The 20,220-nt window shown below is 43.1% G+C and overlaps 1 protein-coding gene across 2 annotated transcripts in view; it reads right to left on the bottom strand.

The window, feature by feature from the left end:
• ACACA (acetyl-CoA carboxylase alpha) overlaps positions 1-20,220 on the bottom strand; it is a 575,142-nt gene that overhangs the window by 463,171 nt on the left and 91,751 nt on the right. For both annotated transcript variants that reach the window (XM_069756397.1, XM_069756396.1), the window contains exons 21-23: positions 14,233-14,379; positions 10,947-11,135; positions 4,759-4,859 (exon numbers count right to left, since the gene is read on the bottom strand). In XM_069756397.1, coding sequence (XP_069612498.1) covers positions 4,759-4,859; positions 10,947-11,135; positions 14,233-14,379 — 437 coding nt within the window. The remainder of the gene's footprint in view (positions 1-4,758; positions 4,860-10,946; positions 11,136-14,232; positions 14,380-20,220) is intronic.

The following is a 20,220-nucleotide window of genomic DNA, read 5'->3' as shown; positions in this document are numbered from 1 at the left end:
ATTTGTGTCTGTTTCCCAAAGAAGTATAGGCATAAGCAAACTCCACAAATCATAAGCTGCTTTTGTGCCTGTATGTTGTGACTAGATAGGTTTGAGCAGAGTCCAGAAATCGCACGCCACAGTGAAGTGATAATAAAGTAATAGTTTATGAAGCAGGACTACTTAGCTGTCATGTTCCTGTTCTGGTCTTGATAGCTGTAGATTCCGATCCTCTGCGCGCCGTCCCGGCTGGTGACAGGCGTGTGCGTGGTTGAGGATCTACAGCGGAAGTTGAGAAGGACCTTCAGGAGGACCTTCGTTCTTCAGGTCACGTGACCGGCAGTCACGTGGTGCTGCTCTTGAAAGGTACGGATCGTGGTGGGAGCCAATAACCTACGCGTTTCGGAATTACTGCGGATTCCTTCATGAGGGTTGGCTCCCCCAACGCTGGTTATCCTTAAATACATGCAGCTCATTTTGCATAATTTATTCAAATGCGAATAGCTCCACCTCATTATTCAGACCTTTTGGTCTTAGAGTATCCAGTTCAAAAATCAAGCCGGTTTCCTCGCGTGACATAAGTTTGATAAAGTCCCCATTTCTCCAATCCTTTTGGACCACTTTAATACCCGTTATTTTTACTCCAAGAACTGATCCCTTGTGATTCTTTGTAAAGTGTTTAGACAGGGGGTGTAAATCATATTTGTTGCGAATATTACGTAGGTGCTCATTGATTCTTTTACGTAGGGGCTTTTTCTTGCGCCCTACGTACTGTTTTTTACACGGACACTCAATCACATAGATTACTCCTTGTGTTGTGCATGTAATAAAGTCCGTAATATCAATTTGTGTGCCATTATGAGATAGCACGGATTTTTGCTTGGTCGGGGCTACTGATTTGCACATTTTGCATTTTTTACATGGAAAAAAGCCCTTTAGTATGTGTTTGAATGGTCCCTTAGTGTCACTTTGTTGTTTGGGGTTCCTTACTGTAGGTGCAATAGTTAGTCCCAAATTACGTGCTTTTCTAAAGACGAATTTCGGACGTGTTGGAAGTTTATCTCCAATTATTTTATCCTCCTTTAGGAGGTCCCAATGCTTATTCATTTTTTTCAGCAATTTGGTGTTGGAGTTGTATTGTGTGATAATTGGTATAGAAATTAGGTCTTGTTGTTGGAGGGGGGTTATATTGTCCGTCATACTAATCTTGTCACGTAGAAGTTCACACCTTGGTATCTCCTGTACGCTATCTCTCACTTCTAATAGGAATATATGGTCATAACCCTTATTTAAAAAATTTTTTTATCAGAACATCCGTTTCCCTCAAGTAATCCAAAGAGCTAGTGCAATTGCGATGTGACCTGACAAACTGACTCCGAGGCACATTCAGTAGCCATCTTGGAAGATGACAACTATTTACAGATATGCTGTTGGAGTCTGTTGGTTTTGTGTACGTATATGTTTGAATGTGACCCTCTGAAATGGAGATATTCAAATCTAGAAAATGCACATTCTCTCTACTTGTTGTAGCTGAAAATTCAAGATAAAAATCATTTTTATTAATATCCGTTAAAAAATGGTGTAGAGAGTCCTCGTTTCCCTCCCAAATAAAAAAGAGGTCATCAATAAAACGCAGCCATAGGGCCAGACCTCCGCGCAGCTCGCCTCCCTGGTAGATGTGGGTGGTCTCCCATCTGCCCACATAGAGAATTGCACAACACAAGGAGTAATCTATGTGATCAAGTGTCCGTGTAAAAAAACAGTACGTAGGGCGCACGAAACGGCCCCTATGTAAAAGAATCAATGAGCACCTAAGTAATATTCGCAACAAATATGATTTACACCCCCTGTCTAAACACTTTGCAAAGTATCACAAGGGATTAGTTCTTGGAGTAAAAATAACGGGTATTAAAGTGGTCCAAAAGGATTGGAGAAATGGGGACTTTATCAAACTTATGTCACGCGAGGAAACCCGCTTGATTTTTGAACTGGATACTCTAAGACCGAAAGGTCTGAATAATGAGGTGGAGCTATTCGCATTTGAATAAATTATGCAAAATTAACTGCATGTATTTAAGGATAACCAGCGCAGGGGGAGCCAACCCTGATGAAGGAATCCGCAGTAATTCCAAAACGCGTAGGTTATTGGCTCCCACCACGATCCGCTGTAGATCCTCAACCACGCACACGCCTGTCACCAGCCGGGACGGCGCACGCAGAAGATCGGAATCTACAGCGATCAAGACCAGAACAGGAACATGACAGCTAAGTAGTCCTGCTTCATAAACTATTACTTTATTATCACTTCACTGTGGCGTGCGATTTCTGGACTCTGCTCAAACCTATCTAGTCGCAACATACAGGCACAGAAGCAGCTTATGATTTGTGGAGTTTGCTTACGCCTATACTTCTTTGGGAAACAGGTACAAACCAACATATAGCCCGATCATCTTCAGGGGCTTTGTCATTATTATTTTATGTACACATATTTATGAGATATATATAGAGATCCCTCTTTTTTCAGACTTACATTCTGAGTGCACATTTCTACGCAAGAGACATCCTGAAACGAGCAAATCAGCCTCTTTACCATAAAACAACGCTATCAATGTGTGTATATACATATGTACCCCAAGTATAACATCTGAACATACATTTAACAACTATCTATGTCTCTCTTTTTTAGAAAGCATATTTATATTTCCCCTGACCTGACTCACGCTTCTATTAGAACAGCTCGAGCACTTCATCTCACTGAGCAGGTAAATCCTACATCAATAGTGTTTTTACTTAATGCAAAGTAGGACGTAGCACGGGTGCATACATATATTGTATATTTTTATTCTTAGCTTCTTACACGTTAGTAGTGATAAAGGAATTCACCCGCTGCAGTCCGCACCCACCATTCGCAACGGCGCCGCTATCTTATATTACTTCATCTTTGAACCTCCACCATATTTGACTGTAGGTATTGTGTTCTTTTCTTTGGAAGGCCTCATTCCGGTTTCGGTGAACAGTAGAATAAGGTGATTTACGAAAAATCTCTATCTTGGTCTCATCTGTACACAAGACGCTTTCCCAGAAGGATTTTGGCTTACTCACGTAAAAAAGCTAGACTGCAGTTTGCATTTTGTATCTCTCTGTGTCAACAGTTGGGTCCTCCTGGGTCTCCTGCCATAGCATTTAATTTCATCCAAATGTCGACGGATAGTTCGCACTGACACTGATGTAACCAGAGCCTGTAGGACAGCTTAAATTTTTGTTGAACTTCAGGAAGATTAGCTACACTGCCATGGGTTGGAAACTTCTTGATTATCTTGTGCATCATAGGCAAAGGAACAACAAGATCTCTGGAGATAGACTGTTAACCTTGAGATTGTTGATATTCAACAATTTTAGCTTTCAAGTCCTCAAACAGTTCTCTTCTTCTCTTTCTGTTTTTCAAGCAAACTGTGGCAAACAGACACAAATGCAGAGATTGAGCCAACTTCTTCCTCTTATCTGGTTTCAAGTGTGATTTTCATATTGCCCACATCTGTTACTTGCCACAGGTGAGTTGGAATGAGCACCACATGCTTGGATAAAGTTGTTTACCCTCAATTTTGGAAAGGTGACAACAATTTTGTCAGGTCAGTATTTAGAGTTTTATGTGAAATTATGTTCAATTTGCTTTTTCTCATTTTTTTTTCTTGTGTTGTTCCAATACTCATAACGGAAATCAACATGTGTATAACCAAACGTGTAATTGCAATAATTTTCTGGGAAAAATACTTCATTTTCTGGAACAGTTTTAATGGTGCCAACACTTTCAGTCATGACTATATATATATATTATTGTTCAGTATTTGTTAGCCATATTTATAATGCTAGTTGAATTGTGATACAATGTTTATATAGATGCCTGCCACCAGATCACATGCCTCCCATCCAGCGTCCAATCAGAGGTCGAGCTGTGCTGATATATGCAGTGTGACTTCCAGAACACCAGCCGCGGCAAGAAATGCAGTGACCAATGGCAGACGTGCGTCCAATTACACAGGTAAATTACTAGAAAATATGTGCACTATTTAAACAGCTGCTAGCATTCCCCCAGTTCCCCCCAGACGCGAAAAGTGCGTTGAGGTACTTGGTCAGTGTGGTCTCGGTTTCATAATGGCACATGTTGGGTATCATGACTTATAAGTTTACTTGCAAATCATCATTCTTGGCAGTAAATTGTCCTGTGTAGAAATGGTACAAATCGATTTGCAAGACCTGGTCCAGTAGTCGTGTAAGTAATGTGTGAAATGGAGGCCTGCAAAACACCTCCTACCTGTCAGCATCTGTGGCTGTGCTCTGGATTATCCAGCCTGGTGCAGAGTCACATGTGCATCAAGCTATAATGATGATGTGCGTCATGCTGCAGTGTTTAGCAATGCCACGTCAATGAAAAGAAGAGCCAGGGATGCCTACAGGCAAGAGACTGTTTGCAGGAATACTGTCCAGGGCCAACAGATTATGTACAGGGATGTGGGAACGGGTCCAGCGAACCGATTTGCACTATATCTACTCCTGTGCAAACATGACATGTGTTGCCAAGATCTGTTTGCAGTTGTAACCATACAGACATAGATATGCATAACAGATGTAGTGACAAAACAGTTCAATGTTTTATATGATACATGCTTTACGCTACTTCCTCTTTAAAGATGCAAAGATAGAATGCACCTTTAAATTATGTCAATATCAAAGTATGAGAACCAAATCTATGGTCATGGAAGACTGCTTTACATGTCTCACCTCTGCACCAGTTGCACAATGCTCTGTGTGTTCATAAAGAAAACCTCACGTTCAGATTTACGATTCAGTGTAGCTGCGTGACTGTCCAAAATATTTGCAATCTGTGTAAAAAAAAATATATCACATATAAAATTAGATATGGCTTTCATTAAGCAAAGAACAAAAAAAAAAAAAAAGCAATATAAAAAAATATTTTTACATCAGCCAGAGATTCTCAAAAACTGGAGAGAAGATCCATAAGGACTGGGCTCCAGCACCAACGATACAATGCTAAAACAGAACTTTAATTGTGCAATTAAGAACATGGTGAGAAAAAAAAACCAAAAAGATAAAAATAAATAAAAATTAGGGATCCGTAAGCTTGCGCGTTAAGGGCTAGCAATCATTATTCGTAGCCGGTATGTGAGGTGGGGGGTTAAACATTAAGAGGAAAAGGTGAAGGCTAATCAAAGATTTTATTGTAACCAAGGACAGATCAGAATGAAGAAAAAAGATTTTTTTTCCTTTTTATTTTTACGTTTGTGTAAAACAGGGAGAGAGAAGAATGGATATCAGTAAGGGTCTGCATATGTTGCAAGTTTTTTTACAAAACCTGAAGGATTTCCCAGTGCAAGCAAAGCCAATGAAATTCCCAAAGTCCCATACATGTGTTGCTTATTTGTCTTTCCAGATTTGCAGCAGATTTATATATATAAAAAAAAACAAACAAACAAAATTGTAGTTGTCAATTTACGCGGCATTTCTGCTGTAGCTTCCACCCACTCTAATGAGTAAGGAAAATTTGCAAAGAAAAAAAACTGCAGCAAAAATATTTAGACATAAAATGTACAAGGAGAAAAGAGACACCAGAAAGGTAATAATAATTAAATATATGTATATATACTTTGTAAATATTTGATGGTGTCAGTGTGGACAAAAGTGGAAAAAAAAAACACTTAAATATGACGAAAAACCGACAAAGAAAGAACCGAGAACGTGTTTGAGCAGGGAGTTCAAAATATAAGGACAACGAAAAAAGTATTATGACTAAAATGGCCTTTATTGAATAGTATAAGGGCAAGTAGTGGCACAGGAGGCGCACACAAAGAATAAAAATTATTAAAAAGGAGAATCACACCCCTGACGAAGGTCTGGTAAGGTGCAAAATGCGCGTCGGGGTCCTGAACACTGCACAGCCTCCTGGTATGTACCCTTATGCACACATGTGCCATGCAGCGCATATATGTTAGTCACTTGGCTTCCATCTTAGACCTCTCACTGATAGGATAAAATGCTTTGTTGTAACTCTCCCATATAGTATACATACTATTAGCATCTTGCAGTATGGTCTTCACAACTAGGTACTTTATACCTCTGTCATTATTTTGAAGTTGTAAACCATTAAGCATTATACACTGGTATTTTTTACCCTGATGCAGGGTCGGACTGGCCCACCGGAGAACCGGAGGATCCTCCGGTGGGCCCAGGCACTGACCCCTGCTGGCACACAGGGTTGGCAGCTACCTTGGGCCCCTGCTGCCTCAAGGGCCCCAGCGCCACACTAAGCAACCCGTGAGTGAGGGAAGGGGGAGCAGCGGGTCACAGAGGCAGGAGCTGCTGCTGAGGCTAAACATGTGCCCGCTGCTAAAGAGAAATGAATATTCACTGCTTTCCACGCCCATTTCTCTTTAGCAGCAGCACACCTGATCAGCCTTGGGAAGCCTGCTAACACTGCCGGCTAAAGTGCTACTGAAGAAGAATACTCACTGCCACCCAGGCTGGTCTTAGAGGCAGTTTTGGGCTGCCTCATGCTTTACACATGCTGCTCCTTTAAATGTAAATGACCGGCTTCAATCCTCTACAGAAGACAGACCTCTCTCACACTGCCTGCATGAGACAGAGGAGCAGTATATCCACTGCTTTCTTAGTCAGTGGTAGTAATGGCCGCAATGGCAGGGAGACTGCTCCTCAGTGGTGATAGGCTGATGTAGTTCATGATGTCTGTTACTGCTGTAGAGGAGACTGGTGCCTGTGCAGCCATTATTAGCTTCACTAGCAGTTGGAAAAGTACAGACCTGCTGTAAGGAAACCTTGTTTGTTTCTGTCCCCTCCTGTGTCTGGCAGCCCCTCACTACACTGCAGTGCCCTGAGGAGGAGAGCAGCTATATTCAGACAGTGAGGGAGCCATAAATCATTCACCCCTCTCTCAGATAAGCAGAACATGTGGCCAGGAAGCCTTGTCCAGTCGCTTCCAGAACAGCAAAATTGCCATAGATTCAATGGAAAGTTTTCTAAAAGGTGATTGTGTTCACTATCTAACTTCTATGTGAGAAATTGTATAATTTATTTGTGTTGGACAGTCAAAACTTGATTGATAACCTATCCAGGGGTCCAGTTATGATAATGTGATTATTGGCATCCAACATCCAGCCCCCACACCACTGATCTGCTGTTATTTGGGTTATCTATAGTGGTGAATGTAGCTGCAATAGTCTTTCCATTGAATGTGTAGCAGCCACTGCTGGGTACAGCAGACCAGCTCTTAGGGTATGTGCACACATTGCAGATTTTGCTGCGGATCCGCAGCGTTTCCGCAGCTGCGGATCCGCAGCGGTTTCCCATGAGTTTACAGTACCATGTTAACCTATGGGAAACGAAATCCGCAGTGCACATGCTGTGGAAAAAAACGCACGGAAACGCAGCGGGTTTTTTTTCTGCAGCATGTCAATTCTTTGTGCGGAATCCGCAGCGGTTTTTCACCTGCTCCAATAGGAAACTGCAGGTGAAAAACCGCAGCGGAAACCGCAATAAAAACCGCAACAAATCCGCAATAAAAACCGCAGCGGTTTTGCACTGTGGATTTATCAAAACCGCTGCGGAAAATTCCGCAATGGAATCAACAGCATGTGCACATGGCCTCATAGCTGCAGCCGTTTTACAGTACCCGGCAGCGCCTGCTACACAGCATCTCCCGCACTTTGCAGCTCTATGGAAAGTGTTTGCATATTGCCGCCAACTGTTGGATGGAGAAGGAAAATCCTCATCGTCGTGTCGTCCGTCCTGGTCGGCCGCATTCTGGCGGCCAACAGTTGGTCAGCGTGGGAATCTGACCACAAACAACGTAATATGGATGAATAGCTCATCACTGTGTTTTGAGCAGACAGCTCCTTTAGTTCTATCGGCATCAGTTGCAGGGGGGGACGTGATGAACTGCAACATCAGTGATTAGACCTCATTCAGACATCCATGTTGCACGTACATGTTCTGTCTGTGGTTTTCTCAGATAGAACAGGTCCCTATTTTTTTTTCTAAATCCATTATAGCCTATGGGGCTGTTCACTTGCCTCTGATTTTCACAAACACCATGTGTCTATGAAAAATTCAGACACATATCTATTTTTCTATTTGAGGATTGAAAAAGGCTTTGGAGGGAAGCATTATTAACAAATTGGGGAGAACTCCCAATAAATGCTCACTATCAAGCCCTAAAATTGTCTTTTATTATATTAATGTTAAAAATTGCTTTAGGGTCTAAGAATTGAGGTCCCTAATCTGCCTAAATTTGTTGTCAGTAAAGTGCTCGATGCTGGATTTCTTATACTTAATGGGTAACACTGTGGAGTGCTAAGACTTACGGTATGTGTCCACCTTCAGGATGGCCGGCGGTTTAGTCGGAGCGGCAAACCCGCTCTGCGCTAAGCTCCGCCCCCTTCTGGGACACGATTATGCCGGATGTGTTCACAGCACACATCCGGGATCATCGCACCCCATGCATTGGGCCCTGTGTTATACCTTGCGACACAGCGTCGCCGCAAGGTATACGGACATGCTGCGATCTTAAAAGACGCACCGCATGTCTGGAGTCGCAGGGCCGCCGCGTGCGTGTTACCACGCATAGTGGAGACGGGATTTTATTAAATCCCCTCCACTATGCTGTAACATCTGGACGCTGCGTGTTTGACGCTGCGGCTCTATGCAGCGTCAAACACGCAGCGTTTCCTGCACGTGGAAACATACCCTAATTTGGCAGAATTTGACATACAAATTTATCGCACTAGTTCCCTCAACATGTTTCACCGCATTTGCGACATCAGGGGACAAGCCACAGTCCCATCCCCAACGTGGTCGCCATAATTCTGTAAGACTCCATTATATTCTATGATGTGGGCTGTATTATATTTTATGAGGAGCCACATTATATTCTATGGGGGAGGGCTGTGTTATACTACATGAGGTGAGCTGTATTATATTCTATGGGGGAGGGTTGTGTTATACTATATGAGGTGGGCTATATTATATTCTATGTGGGGTTACATTATATTCTATAGGGGGGTTACATTATATTCTATGGGGGAGGGCTGTGTTATACATAATTTATGAGGGAGCTGCATTATATTCTATGGGGGCTACATTATACCCTATGAGGTGGGCTGCATTATACCCTTTGAGGTGGGCTGCATTATACTATATGAGGGCTGCATTATATTCTATGGGGGGAATTATACTCTATGAGGGGGCTACATTATATTCTAAGAGGTGGGCTGCATTATATTCTATGAGGGGGGTTACCCCCCAACCCTATGAGGGGGGCTACTCAAACTCGTGCTATATCATTAAAACGTGTACTACCTTATATTATACCCTGATATTAGCGTGTTTTACGGCACAATCAGTGGTCTTGTATTTATTTCTATGTAGCTACATAGTGGGCCCAAAGAATGATTTTCTCTGGTGGGCCCAAGGAGCTCCAGTCCGACGCTGCCCTGATGTTATATATATTGTCACCAATAGCCTTTGGCCAGGCATTTTAACTGCTGCTGGCACTCCGCACTTCATAGGTGCTATTAGCAACACTAGTACATCTGTTGTGAACTTATATATGTTACCTTTTCTACTGCTAATTTTTCATTATCTGCTCAAACATAGTAACAGGAGTATAGATTCTTAATTTGTACTGTCACAAGTGATTTGATTGATGTAACAATTTGAGGCTGAGTGCTCATTTACATCTGATTCTCCATTTTAATAATTTTTATCCTTTATGTGCGCCTCCTGTGCCACGACTCAAACCCGTTCTCAGTTCTTTCTTTGTTTTTTGTTTTTTTTGCAGCTAAAACATGCCTACTTATGTTATTGCTGCCAAGAGATTTCTGGTGTAAAGACTGCTAAGATATGCACATACCCTAGTGCGCAAGCGTTTCCAGTCTAAACAGAGGCTCTGCTGCATAACATCATGTTGGCTCTCCACTGTAAATGATGAAGTGTAGTTGGTGCCAGTGGAGAGAAGAAAAGAGGAGCTGAGGATTGCAAGTGCACTGACATGCCAATCCGTGCACTGACACGCCCACCAAGGCACTGACACACCCACCAGTGCACTGACACGCCCACCAGTGCACTGACACGCCCACCAGGGCACTGACACGCCCACCAGGGCACTGACACGCCCACCAGGGCACTGACACGCCCACCAGGGCACTGACACGCCAACCCGTGCACTGACACGCCCACCAGTGCACTGACACGCCCACCAATGCACTGACACGCCCACCAGTGCACTGACACACCCACCAGTGCACCGACACGCCCACCAGTGCACCGACACGCCCACCGGTGCACTTAGGGGCTACATTACACCTACAGGAGTTTTTATGACATCCCATTCTAAATCCATAGACATAAATATGGAATTAGTCCGCCCTTTGCAGCTAAAACAGCATCGACTCTACTGATAAAGTTTGAATCCAGAAGGCATTTGATACTGATGTTAGACCAGTTGGTCTGGAATGCAATCTTCATTATAGTTCAACCCATAGGTTTGATGGCTTGAAGTCAAGATTCTGTGTGGGTTACTCAAGTGGTTCCACACCAAAGTTGCCCAACAAAGCCTTAATGGACGGTGCTTTGAGCTCTTAGGCACAGTTTATACTGGAACAGGAAAAGAGCTTCCTCGAAGTTGGAAGCATACAATTGTCCAACATGTCGTCTTCTATTGGAGCATTAAAATCGCCCTTCACTGCAACTAAGGAGCCTAAATAAACCCCTGAAAAATATCCTCACAGCATTATCCCTTTGCCACCAAATGTTACTGTTGGCTCCTGGAGTACAGAGATAAAAGACATACTAAGAATGTATCCTTTACTGCTGTGATAACCAAACTGACATTTTAATAATGATAAAAATGCACCTAATATTCTACACTGAAACATTACCTGCTGGCTTGGAAACTGGCACAGAACAGAGGTGATGTTACTGGCATACTGTGCCATCTCCTTCTTTATTGCCTTTTCCACATTCGGTGGAATACGCCCTGATACACTTGTCATGATGTCCTGAAGTTCAAGCAGGGGAAGTGATGGATCCCTGAGGGTTTTCATTAGTCTTTCAACCCAGTCTTTTATCTGCCAAAAAGAAAATGTGTAACTGAAAAAGGTTGGATTCAAATGGCAGTGCTAAATATACTATTCCTGCATGATGCTGGACTACAAATACCAGCACCATATCCTGTCATGGTGAAGAGGAGAAAGCTTTTTTCAAGAAAGATTTTGGAAGAGATTGTTACTGATAAAGTAATATCAGCATTCCGATGATTAAGAAGACAAAAAGTTTGATGGGAGGAGGAGGAGGAGTGGTTCTTACATTACTCTCCCAGCTTTCTACATCTGTTTCTTCCCATTTTAATGTATCTCATTCAGCCTCTATTACCTAGCATGTATTACTTCTGTTCTATTGTACTGTATTCCTGCCTTGTGATTCTAACCCCTAGTATTCCCTTCCCACCTTGCTACTTACTGAACGATGATGTCACTCTATGAAGCGATCTTTGTCAATGATAATGGTCCTACTTCATGTATCCACAGCATTATTCTGTATATATTATGTACGTTTCTTATTTATTCCTTCTCCGGCTCCTGTCCTTCTCCCTCTCCTACACATCTCTTTTCCCCCTCCCTTTCATGCCAATTCACATGCATATTGTATGTTTATTCATATATCTCAAGTCCTTAAAAAAAGACCATCTTTACAGGTCAACGTCAGACAATATCTGCACGGATCCCATCAGACTCTTGAGTAAGCACTCTCTCTTGAAGAAAATAAATGATGTCATACAATTAAGAGGAATCTGTCAGCAGGTTGTTGCCATTTAATTGGAGAGCAATATAAGGCAGAGGTGCTCAGTCTTTCTCACCTCGAGAGCCACATTCAGGTTCACAGTTGCAATCTACATACAGAGCACCCGACCCCAAAATAGGGACATCCAGCTCCTGCCCCCGCTTCCCCACAGAACCCCCAGTACCAGTATAATAATGCCAAGCCAAAGCTTTCCCATTAAAATCACACAGAGGCAGTGTACTTCCATCAAGGGGTCCCCACCTTATTCTTGCATCAGGTGCTCCCTCCAGCATGGTCCTATGTTCACCATACTTGAAGGGGTTGTCCACTACTTAGAAAACCCTTCTCATTCCTCATGTTTGGCCCTGTTAAAATAAAAACACCTTCTGTGCTGGCGCCATTCCAGTGGTTGTCGGCATTCGCATTTCTGAGGCCCACGTGAGCCCTGCGCCCAATCAGCACTAGCAGGGTTCGTGTGATGTAACAACCTCAAGTGAGCCAAAGGAACACAAAGTCTGACACCGCTAGATATGGTCCCAGCGGCGAGTATAGTGTTTTTATTTTAATGGGGCCAAACATCAGAAATGAGCAGGGGTTGTCCTAATAGTGAAATAGTTATCTCTGCAGCCTTATGGAAAGTATATGCACATGCAGATTTCTCTTCTGTATGGGGCTACTCACAAAAGGCACCATCTGGAGTCCTGCTCTTCAAAGAGGTTTGTTAGACCTGGTGCTCCCCTTCTTTCCAAAGCCCTAACTTTTTTATTTTTCTCTCAATATGGCCATGTGGGGGCTTATTTTGTGCGGGACAAGTTGTACTTTAGAACGACACCATTGGTTTTACCATGTCGTGTAACAGAAAACGGGAAAAAAGTTCCAAATGCAATGAAATTGCAAAAAAAGTGCACTCCCACACTTGTTTTTTATTTGGCTTTTTTGCTAGGTTCACTAAATGCTGAAACTGACCAGCCATTATGATTGTCCAGGTCATTATGAGTTCATAGACACCAAACATGTCTAGGTTCTCTTTTCTCTAAGTGGTGAAAAAAAATTCCAAAGTTTGGTAAACACAAAAAAAAAAATTGCACAATTTTCCAATAACGGTAGCGTCTCCATTTTTCGAGATCTGGGGTTGCATGAGGGCCTAATGTTTGCATGCTGAGCTGACGTTTTTCATTATACCATTTTGGTGCCGATACATTCTTTTCATCACCCATTATTGCATCTTAATGCAATATCATGGCGACCAAAAAAACATACCGTAATTTTGGTGTTTTGATTTTTTTCTCACTACGCCGTGTAGCAATCAGGTTAATCCTTTTTTCATCGATAGATCAAGCGATTCTGAACGCGGCGATACCAAATATGTGTAGGTTTGATTTTTTTTTTAATTGTTTTATTTTGATTGGGGCAAAAGGGTGGTGATTTGAACTTTTTTATTTTTTTTTATATTTTAAACACTTTTTTTAAAATTTTGTCATGCTTCAATAGCTTCCATGGGAGGCTAGAAGCATGCACTACTCGATCACCTCTGCTACATAGACGTGATGCACTGATCACCTCTATGCAGCAGAATTGCAGGCTTGCTATGAGTGCTGACCACAGGGTGGCGCTCATAGCAATCTGCCATCAACAACCATAGAGGTCTCAAGGAGACCTCTGGTTGTGATGGCAATGCACCGATGACTTCCGATCACGTGATGAGCGGTGCGAGTACTCCCGGCCGTGCGGCCGGCAGCGCTTGTTAAATGCCGCTGTCAGAGTTTGACAGCGGCATTTAACTAGTTAATGGGTGTGGGCGGATCGTCTCGGATCATGTCGAGGCTTTGAGGTGGGCTCACCGCCGGAGCCCACCTCAAAGCGGGGGATACTGCCAGCTGACGTACTATTCCGTCAGCTGGCAGAAAGTGGTTAAGTGGTCTCCTCGAGTTTCAATACAATCAGTGTTTTTTCAGCAGGAGATAATCAATGCAGGACTAGGTCTCATGTGAAGAACAGTCAGGCAGATCTGTGTTACCCCACCACCACCAATTGGCAGCTTGCTGACAAGCCACAGTGTACACAAGAAGTTGCCAGTCAGGAGTGTGGGCAGAGTTATACATTCTGATCACAGCTATATCCATAGATATCTATAGGGATTCTATGAAAACTGCAAACAGTCCAATAAGTTATCCATTCCTGGATTCAAGCTGTGTCTCGAAATTATACTGCCACCAGATTCCATAGCAAAAACCGTCTGACAAATTGTCTTTAATTATTTAACACCAGTCTGCTCTATCCTCCCCAGGAAAAAAAATGTATCTCCGTTTCTCATTACGCACAGCGTGCCATGGTGTGGTTTGATTTTAGAACTATCGCGATTCAGTTGTATTTTCGGTTAGTTACCTTGTTACTAAAGTAAGGTTCTGGAAGGCAGTATCCATTCATGACATTTACCAAGTTATCAAGAACACAGTGGAAGACCCGATGTAGTTTCTCTCCTTGCAAAGCAGTGCTGTGTATTACTGGCAAAGCTCCTGTGTGGAGTTCAGCCTAGAAACAAGTGAAAAAAGAAATAGTAACATGTACCATATACCATCTCTCCTCTGCAGCCTATAGTGTCCTCCAGTGATCAGGGACAGAATGATAACCCTGTGTATGCCAGGAAGCTAGTGCTTGAAGATTATATACAGTCCAATCTCAGACCTGAACCCCATTGAAAAGCTCTGGAATGTAATCAAGAGGATGATGGACAGTCACAAGCCATCAAACAAAGAAGAACTGCTTATATTTTTGCACCAGGAGCAGCATGAAAGACTGGTGAAAAGAATGCCAAGACGCATGAAAGCTGTGATTAAACATCATGGTTATTCCACAAAATATTGATTTCTGAACTCTTCCTAAGTTAAAACATTAGTATTGTTGTTTCTAAAAGATTATGAACTTGTTTTCTTTGCATTATTTGAGGTCTGAAAGCACTGGGGGGGGGGGGGGTAATTCTGACAATTTCTCCTTTTCAGAAAACAAATACAAAATTTATTGCTTGGAAATTTGGAGACATTGTCAGAAGTTTATAGACTAAAAGTACAAGTTACATTTTACTCAAAAATATACCTATAAAGAGAAAAATCAGACAAACTGAACATTTTGCAATTGTCTCTTAATTTTTGCCATAGCTGTAAATTATTATTATTATTATTATTATTTATTTATATAGCACCATTGATTCCATGGTGCTGTACATGAGAAGGGGTTACATACAAGTTACAAATATCACATACAGTAAACAAACTAACAATGACGGACTGATACAGAGGGGTAAATGCTTATCAGCAAGTACAGGAAAGATATACATCTTGGTACCATGTAAGCCAGTAGGCAGAAAAATATTTAGAATTGAGAGTCCTCAATGGTTGATACCTTTTAATGGCTAACTGAAAAGATGGCAACACATTGCAAGCTTTCGAGACTACTCAGGTCTGTTCATCAGGCATAGACTAATCTTCAGATTTTACTTTAGTCTATGCCTGATGAAGAGACCTGTGTAGTCTCGAAAACTTGCAATTTGTTGCCATCTTTTCAGTTAGCCATTAAAAGGTATCAACCATTGAGGACTCTCAATTCTAAACATCAGCAGGTAGCAAGGAAACAGTGACGTACTCTCTCATTTTCATTGTTTCCATCATCAAGCAGAACTCCTGTTATAGGTCATGATTCTTATTTTGACATGTAAAATAAAACGCTATTAACCTGCAGCTATGAAGTTTAACATGCAGGTGAATAACGATCTGATATTGTGTGGCCTCCATACTGAGAGCCCCGATGCCAGATGGAAATTAACTTTATTTCACCAGCAGTTTCGCTCTTTCAGTCATAACGGTGGTACCGCTGTGTGCATAGAGATCGGAGGCTGTAACTGCGTCCCCGACATCTACTGACGGTTGGATCTAATGAGCTGCTGTTAGTCAGTACAATTATTAGGTTCTGTAGAAGGACGTAAATCTGGGGATTTATTATGATGGAATATAGGCTGAACTGGATGGACAAATGTCTTTTTTCGGCCTTACTAACTATGTTACTATGTAAGGGAACGGTGAGCGGTGACTGAAACTGCACCAGCAAAACCCCTGTGACTGAAAGGGCGAAGATGCCAGGGGGAATAAAGTGCATTTCCTCCCGGCAGCGGGGCTCTATGCCACTATGTTATTAACCCCAAAGCTGCAGGTTAATAGCGGTTTTTCTTTACATGACAGGTTTTCTTTAACTTCCAGTAGACGTAATATTTTTCATTGTTACCCAGCCTAATTGTGTAGCCTCCATAACACAACGATTCTGACCACATGCCAATTAGGATCTGTGAGGCCTGTGACACCTTCAGGCTGATAGATGGTAACTTACACTTTACGATGGTTGCCTAAATTTCTCAAGTTACATTTAAAAAAAATACATTTCTGGGGCGTGGCTATGTAGCCGAAGAAGACAGAAGCATCTTAGGAGAGCTCCGTATATCCTGAGATAATCCTGCCATAAATATTGAGTGGGACCGAGCAGTACCAACCCAAATCGGAGCCTTACACACCGGAGAGTCCTCTGGATCTTTTGGGGGACCGCTGTAGAGATCCGTGGAGTCGGGAGCCGGAGCGGGCAGGAGATCCCCGCGTGTGGCGGCGGCCATTTTCAGAGCACGCGCCAGGAAGCACAGGACGCGGCGCTGCCTTTTGCTGGAGCTGAGCCCCCCTATCATCTCGGAGGCGACGGTGGCTGACCGCGCTGGTGAGAGCAGCGGGACACCTGCGCGTGGAAGCAGGGAAGACACACGGAATACGGCGCTGCTCTCTGTTGGAGCCGAGTCCCTTTCATCTTGGAGGCAGCGGCGGTGGATGGTGCTGGAGATTGTGGCGGGGTGCCTGCACGCAGGAGCGGTGAGGACTGGCAAGTGTCGGTACGTGCCTGGGGCAGTGGCCATTAACATAGCGCACACCCTGGCAGATAGGGAGTTGTGCTTTTAATCACATCAGCGGCGCTGGGCGGTGAGTGTGTGCCTGAAGAAGTAGGGGTGGTGCAGTGTGAGCCCTGAGAAAGTGGGACCTGCGCCCCCGTCGGGTGGACATTTTCCCTGCTAGTGCCATAATACTACAGGGATTAACCCCTTTCTAGCTGCTCCCCTGGTGGTAACTGTGGAACTGCACGGCCTGTGTGTTACAGTGACTATCTCTGAGCTTCCCCATAATTGCCTCTGAGGTCGCTTTGTGTAATCCCCTTGTGAACACCCATCATGCAGCACCCTAGAGGAGCTACAGCCGCTGAAAAATTAAAAAAATATGCCAAGGATGATCCTCCTGATAATGTGCGCAGTCTTAGAAATAATCCCGCACCATCCCAGCGTAAAGGTCGCCCCTCTGATGGTAACGAGGAGAGAGATGAGAGGATGAACTGACTCTTAAACAGGCATCAGAGCAGTTTATGCAGGCTCTCTCTCTCACTAGATCATCTCTCACGGAGAAAATAGAATATGTGCATACTGAGGTGGGGCGCCTGCGACATGACATGCAGGCTATGAGAGGGCGCATCTCAGAGGTTGAAACGAGGGTGTCTCATATAGAAGACACTATCACCCCTATGGAAGCTAAACTGATTAAAGCTGTTGGATCCGTGAATGCTTGGAAGCAAAAGGCAGACGACTTGGAAAATAGACTACGCCGCAATAATATCCGAATTATAGGTCTCCCGGAGCGGTCAGAGGGTCAGCAACCTGAGCAATTTCTGGAGGAATGGCTTAAGTCTTCATTGGGAGATGGATTCTCCTCAACATTTTCGGTGGAGAGGGCCCACTGGGTCCCGGCGAGACCTCTTCCTCCTGGAGCTCCTCCACGACCTTTTTTGGCACGTCTCCTTAATTGTAGAGACAGAGACGCCATCCTTCGCTTGGCGCGACAGAAGGGCCTCATTAAATTCGATAATGCTACCATATCGATCTTTCCAGATTTTTCCATGGAACTTCAAAAGCAGCGGGCACGATTTATGGATGTCAAGAAACAACTTAGAGAGAAGAACATTGTCTACTCTATGCTTTATCCAGCCCGGCTCCGTATTGTCTATAAGGGCTCCTCATAGTAACATAGTAACATAGTTAGTAAGGCCGAAAAAAGACATTTGTCCATCCAGTTCAGCCTATATTCCATCATAATAAATCCCCAGATCTACGTCCTTCTACAGAACCTAATAATTGTATGATACAATATTGTTCTGCTCCAGGAAGACATCCAGGCCTCTCCTCCTTATTTTTCACAGACCCAGCGGAGGCGATCGAGTGGCTGCGGTCTCGCGTGGGGTCGAATGCGGAGGACTCCTAACCTGGGTTCCCTGATTAATGGCAATATAGATAGAGCTCTCTGTCTGGGTGCAGAAAATGTCAACAATACCGGACACTGAATCCAGTGAGGGTATCCCCTTTTCAATTTGACTGTGGGAGCATGGAAATATACTCCCCTATTGTTCAAGTTTTGTTTAGTTTGGTTTTATGTACTAGATTTGGTTGTTTACTAAGCATGGTTGCCGCTAATACTGACTCTTTGCTCTGTGCGATGCCGCTGAACTACACCCGAATAGTAATGATATGCATTAATTTTCCCTTTAAGAGTAAACATGGGGGTTGAAATTATATGTATGACCTGGAACATACGAGGTATAAAAACCCCACGAAAGAAAATTAAGGTATTTTCGCAGATAAAAAGATATCACCCTCATGTTGTAGCACTAATAGAGACACATTTAACAAGAGACACAGCTCGATGTATGCAGAAACCGTGGGTACAATGGTCCTTGCATGCATTTCACACTAGCTATTCTAGAGGGGTTTCTCTGCTGATACACAAAGAGGTCAGATGGGAGGCCAGGGAGGCGAGACATGATCCAGAGGGCCGTTTCGTTTTTGTGCATGCATTTATTAATTCACGAGAGTATGTGTTGTTGTGCATCTATAACCCTCCTCCTGCTAATGTGTCAATCCTCCGTATGGCTCTAGGCTTCTCCTTAAAATATCCAGAAGCCAAGGTTATTTGTATGGGGGACTTTAATTTAGTTATGAATCAATCCATGGATAGATTGAGATTGGATGACGTAACATCAGGGGACGCTTTACCTCAACAACCCTCTCAATTAGCATTGTTTATGGACGGGAGCGGGTGGCTAGATTTATGGAGAATAAATCATCCGGAAGTTATGGGGTACACCTGCTACTCGTCGACTAGACAGTCTCTATCTCGAATAGACTATATATTTGGGTCGGGTGAGTTGGCATTACGGGTGGATAGCATTGAACATGGTAATTGGGGGATCTCGGACCATAGTCCAATTATTCTTAAACTTAAATATGAGCAATCCGATAACAGTAATAGGTCCTGGAAATTGAATCCCTTTTGGTTAAAATTGATAGACTCTAGTGATAGGACGGTTGATCAGTTGAATGATTTTATTCTAACACATTCGGAACTCCAAAACTCTGGTTTATTTTGGGATACCCTGAAGGCATACTTGAGAGGATGCTTGTCTTCTACTATTTCCTATATCAAGAGGGTTACGGCGAGGGAGGACGAGGAGATAGAGCAAAGATTAAAAGACTCGGAGGCCACTTATATAGCTAATCAGTCTAGCAGTAATAGAATTGAGTGGCTTACTTCCCAGAGACTATATACCCAGCATGCAGACGCTAAGTCAAAACGCAAATTATTTTTCACTCGGCAGTCCTATTTTGAGCTGGGCAATCAAGCCAGCACACTCCTGGCCTTCTTGGTGCGCCAGCATAACACCTCCAACACAATATTGCAGATCCGGGTGTCCGATGGCTCGTTGGTATCCTCTACTGATAGAATACTTCAGAGCTTTTATGATTATTACACTTCGCTGTACAAATCTAATAGTGGTTTTGATGTTGATGAATGCTTGGATTATCTATCAGATATAACATTCCCCTTGCTAAGCCCATCTCAACGAGCCCTTATGGAGGCTGAATTTACCCTGGAAGAGGTAGAACATGCAATAGCAGATATGGCTACTGGGAAGGCCCCGGGACCTGATGGGTTTCCCATTGAATTTTATAGGGAATACCGTGATAAATTGGCACCTATATTGCTGAAGGTACTTAGGGGAATATGGGAGGGTGAATCTGTACCCGAAACATTTTATGATGCTAATATTGTCGTGCTCAGGAAGGAAGGGAAGGATCCTCTAGATTGTGGATCATATAGACCAATTTCTTTGGTGAATGTTGACTAAAAAATTTTTACGAAAATTCTAGCTACTAGATTGAATACGATCATATTAGATCTCATACACCCAGATCAAACTGGTTTTATGCCCGGGAAAAATACTTCTATTAATATCAGACGGGTGCAA

Source organism: Ranitomeya imitator, chromosome 3 (genome assembly GCF_032444005.1).
Source record: "Ranitomeya imitator isolate aRanImi1 chromosome 3, aRanImi1.pri, whole genome shotgun sequence".
NCBI classification, from domain to species: domain Eukaryota; kingdom Metazoa; phylum Chordata; class Amphibia; order Anura; family Dendrobatidae; genus Ranitomeya; species Ranitomeya imitator.
Note: the sequence above shows the minus strand (reverse complement) of the source record. Positions and strands in the feature narration are given on the sequence as shown.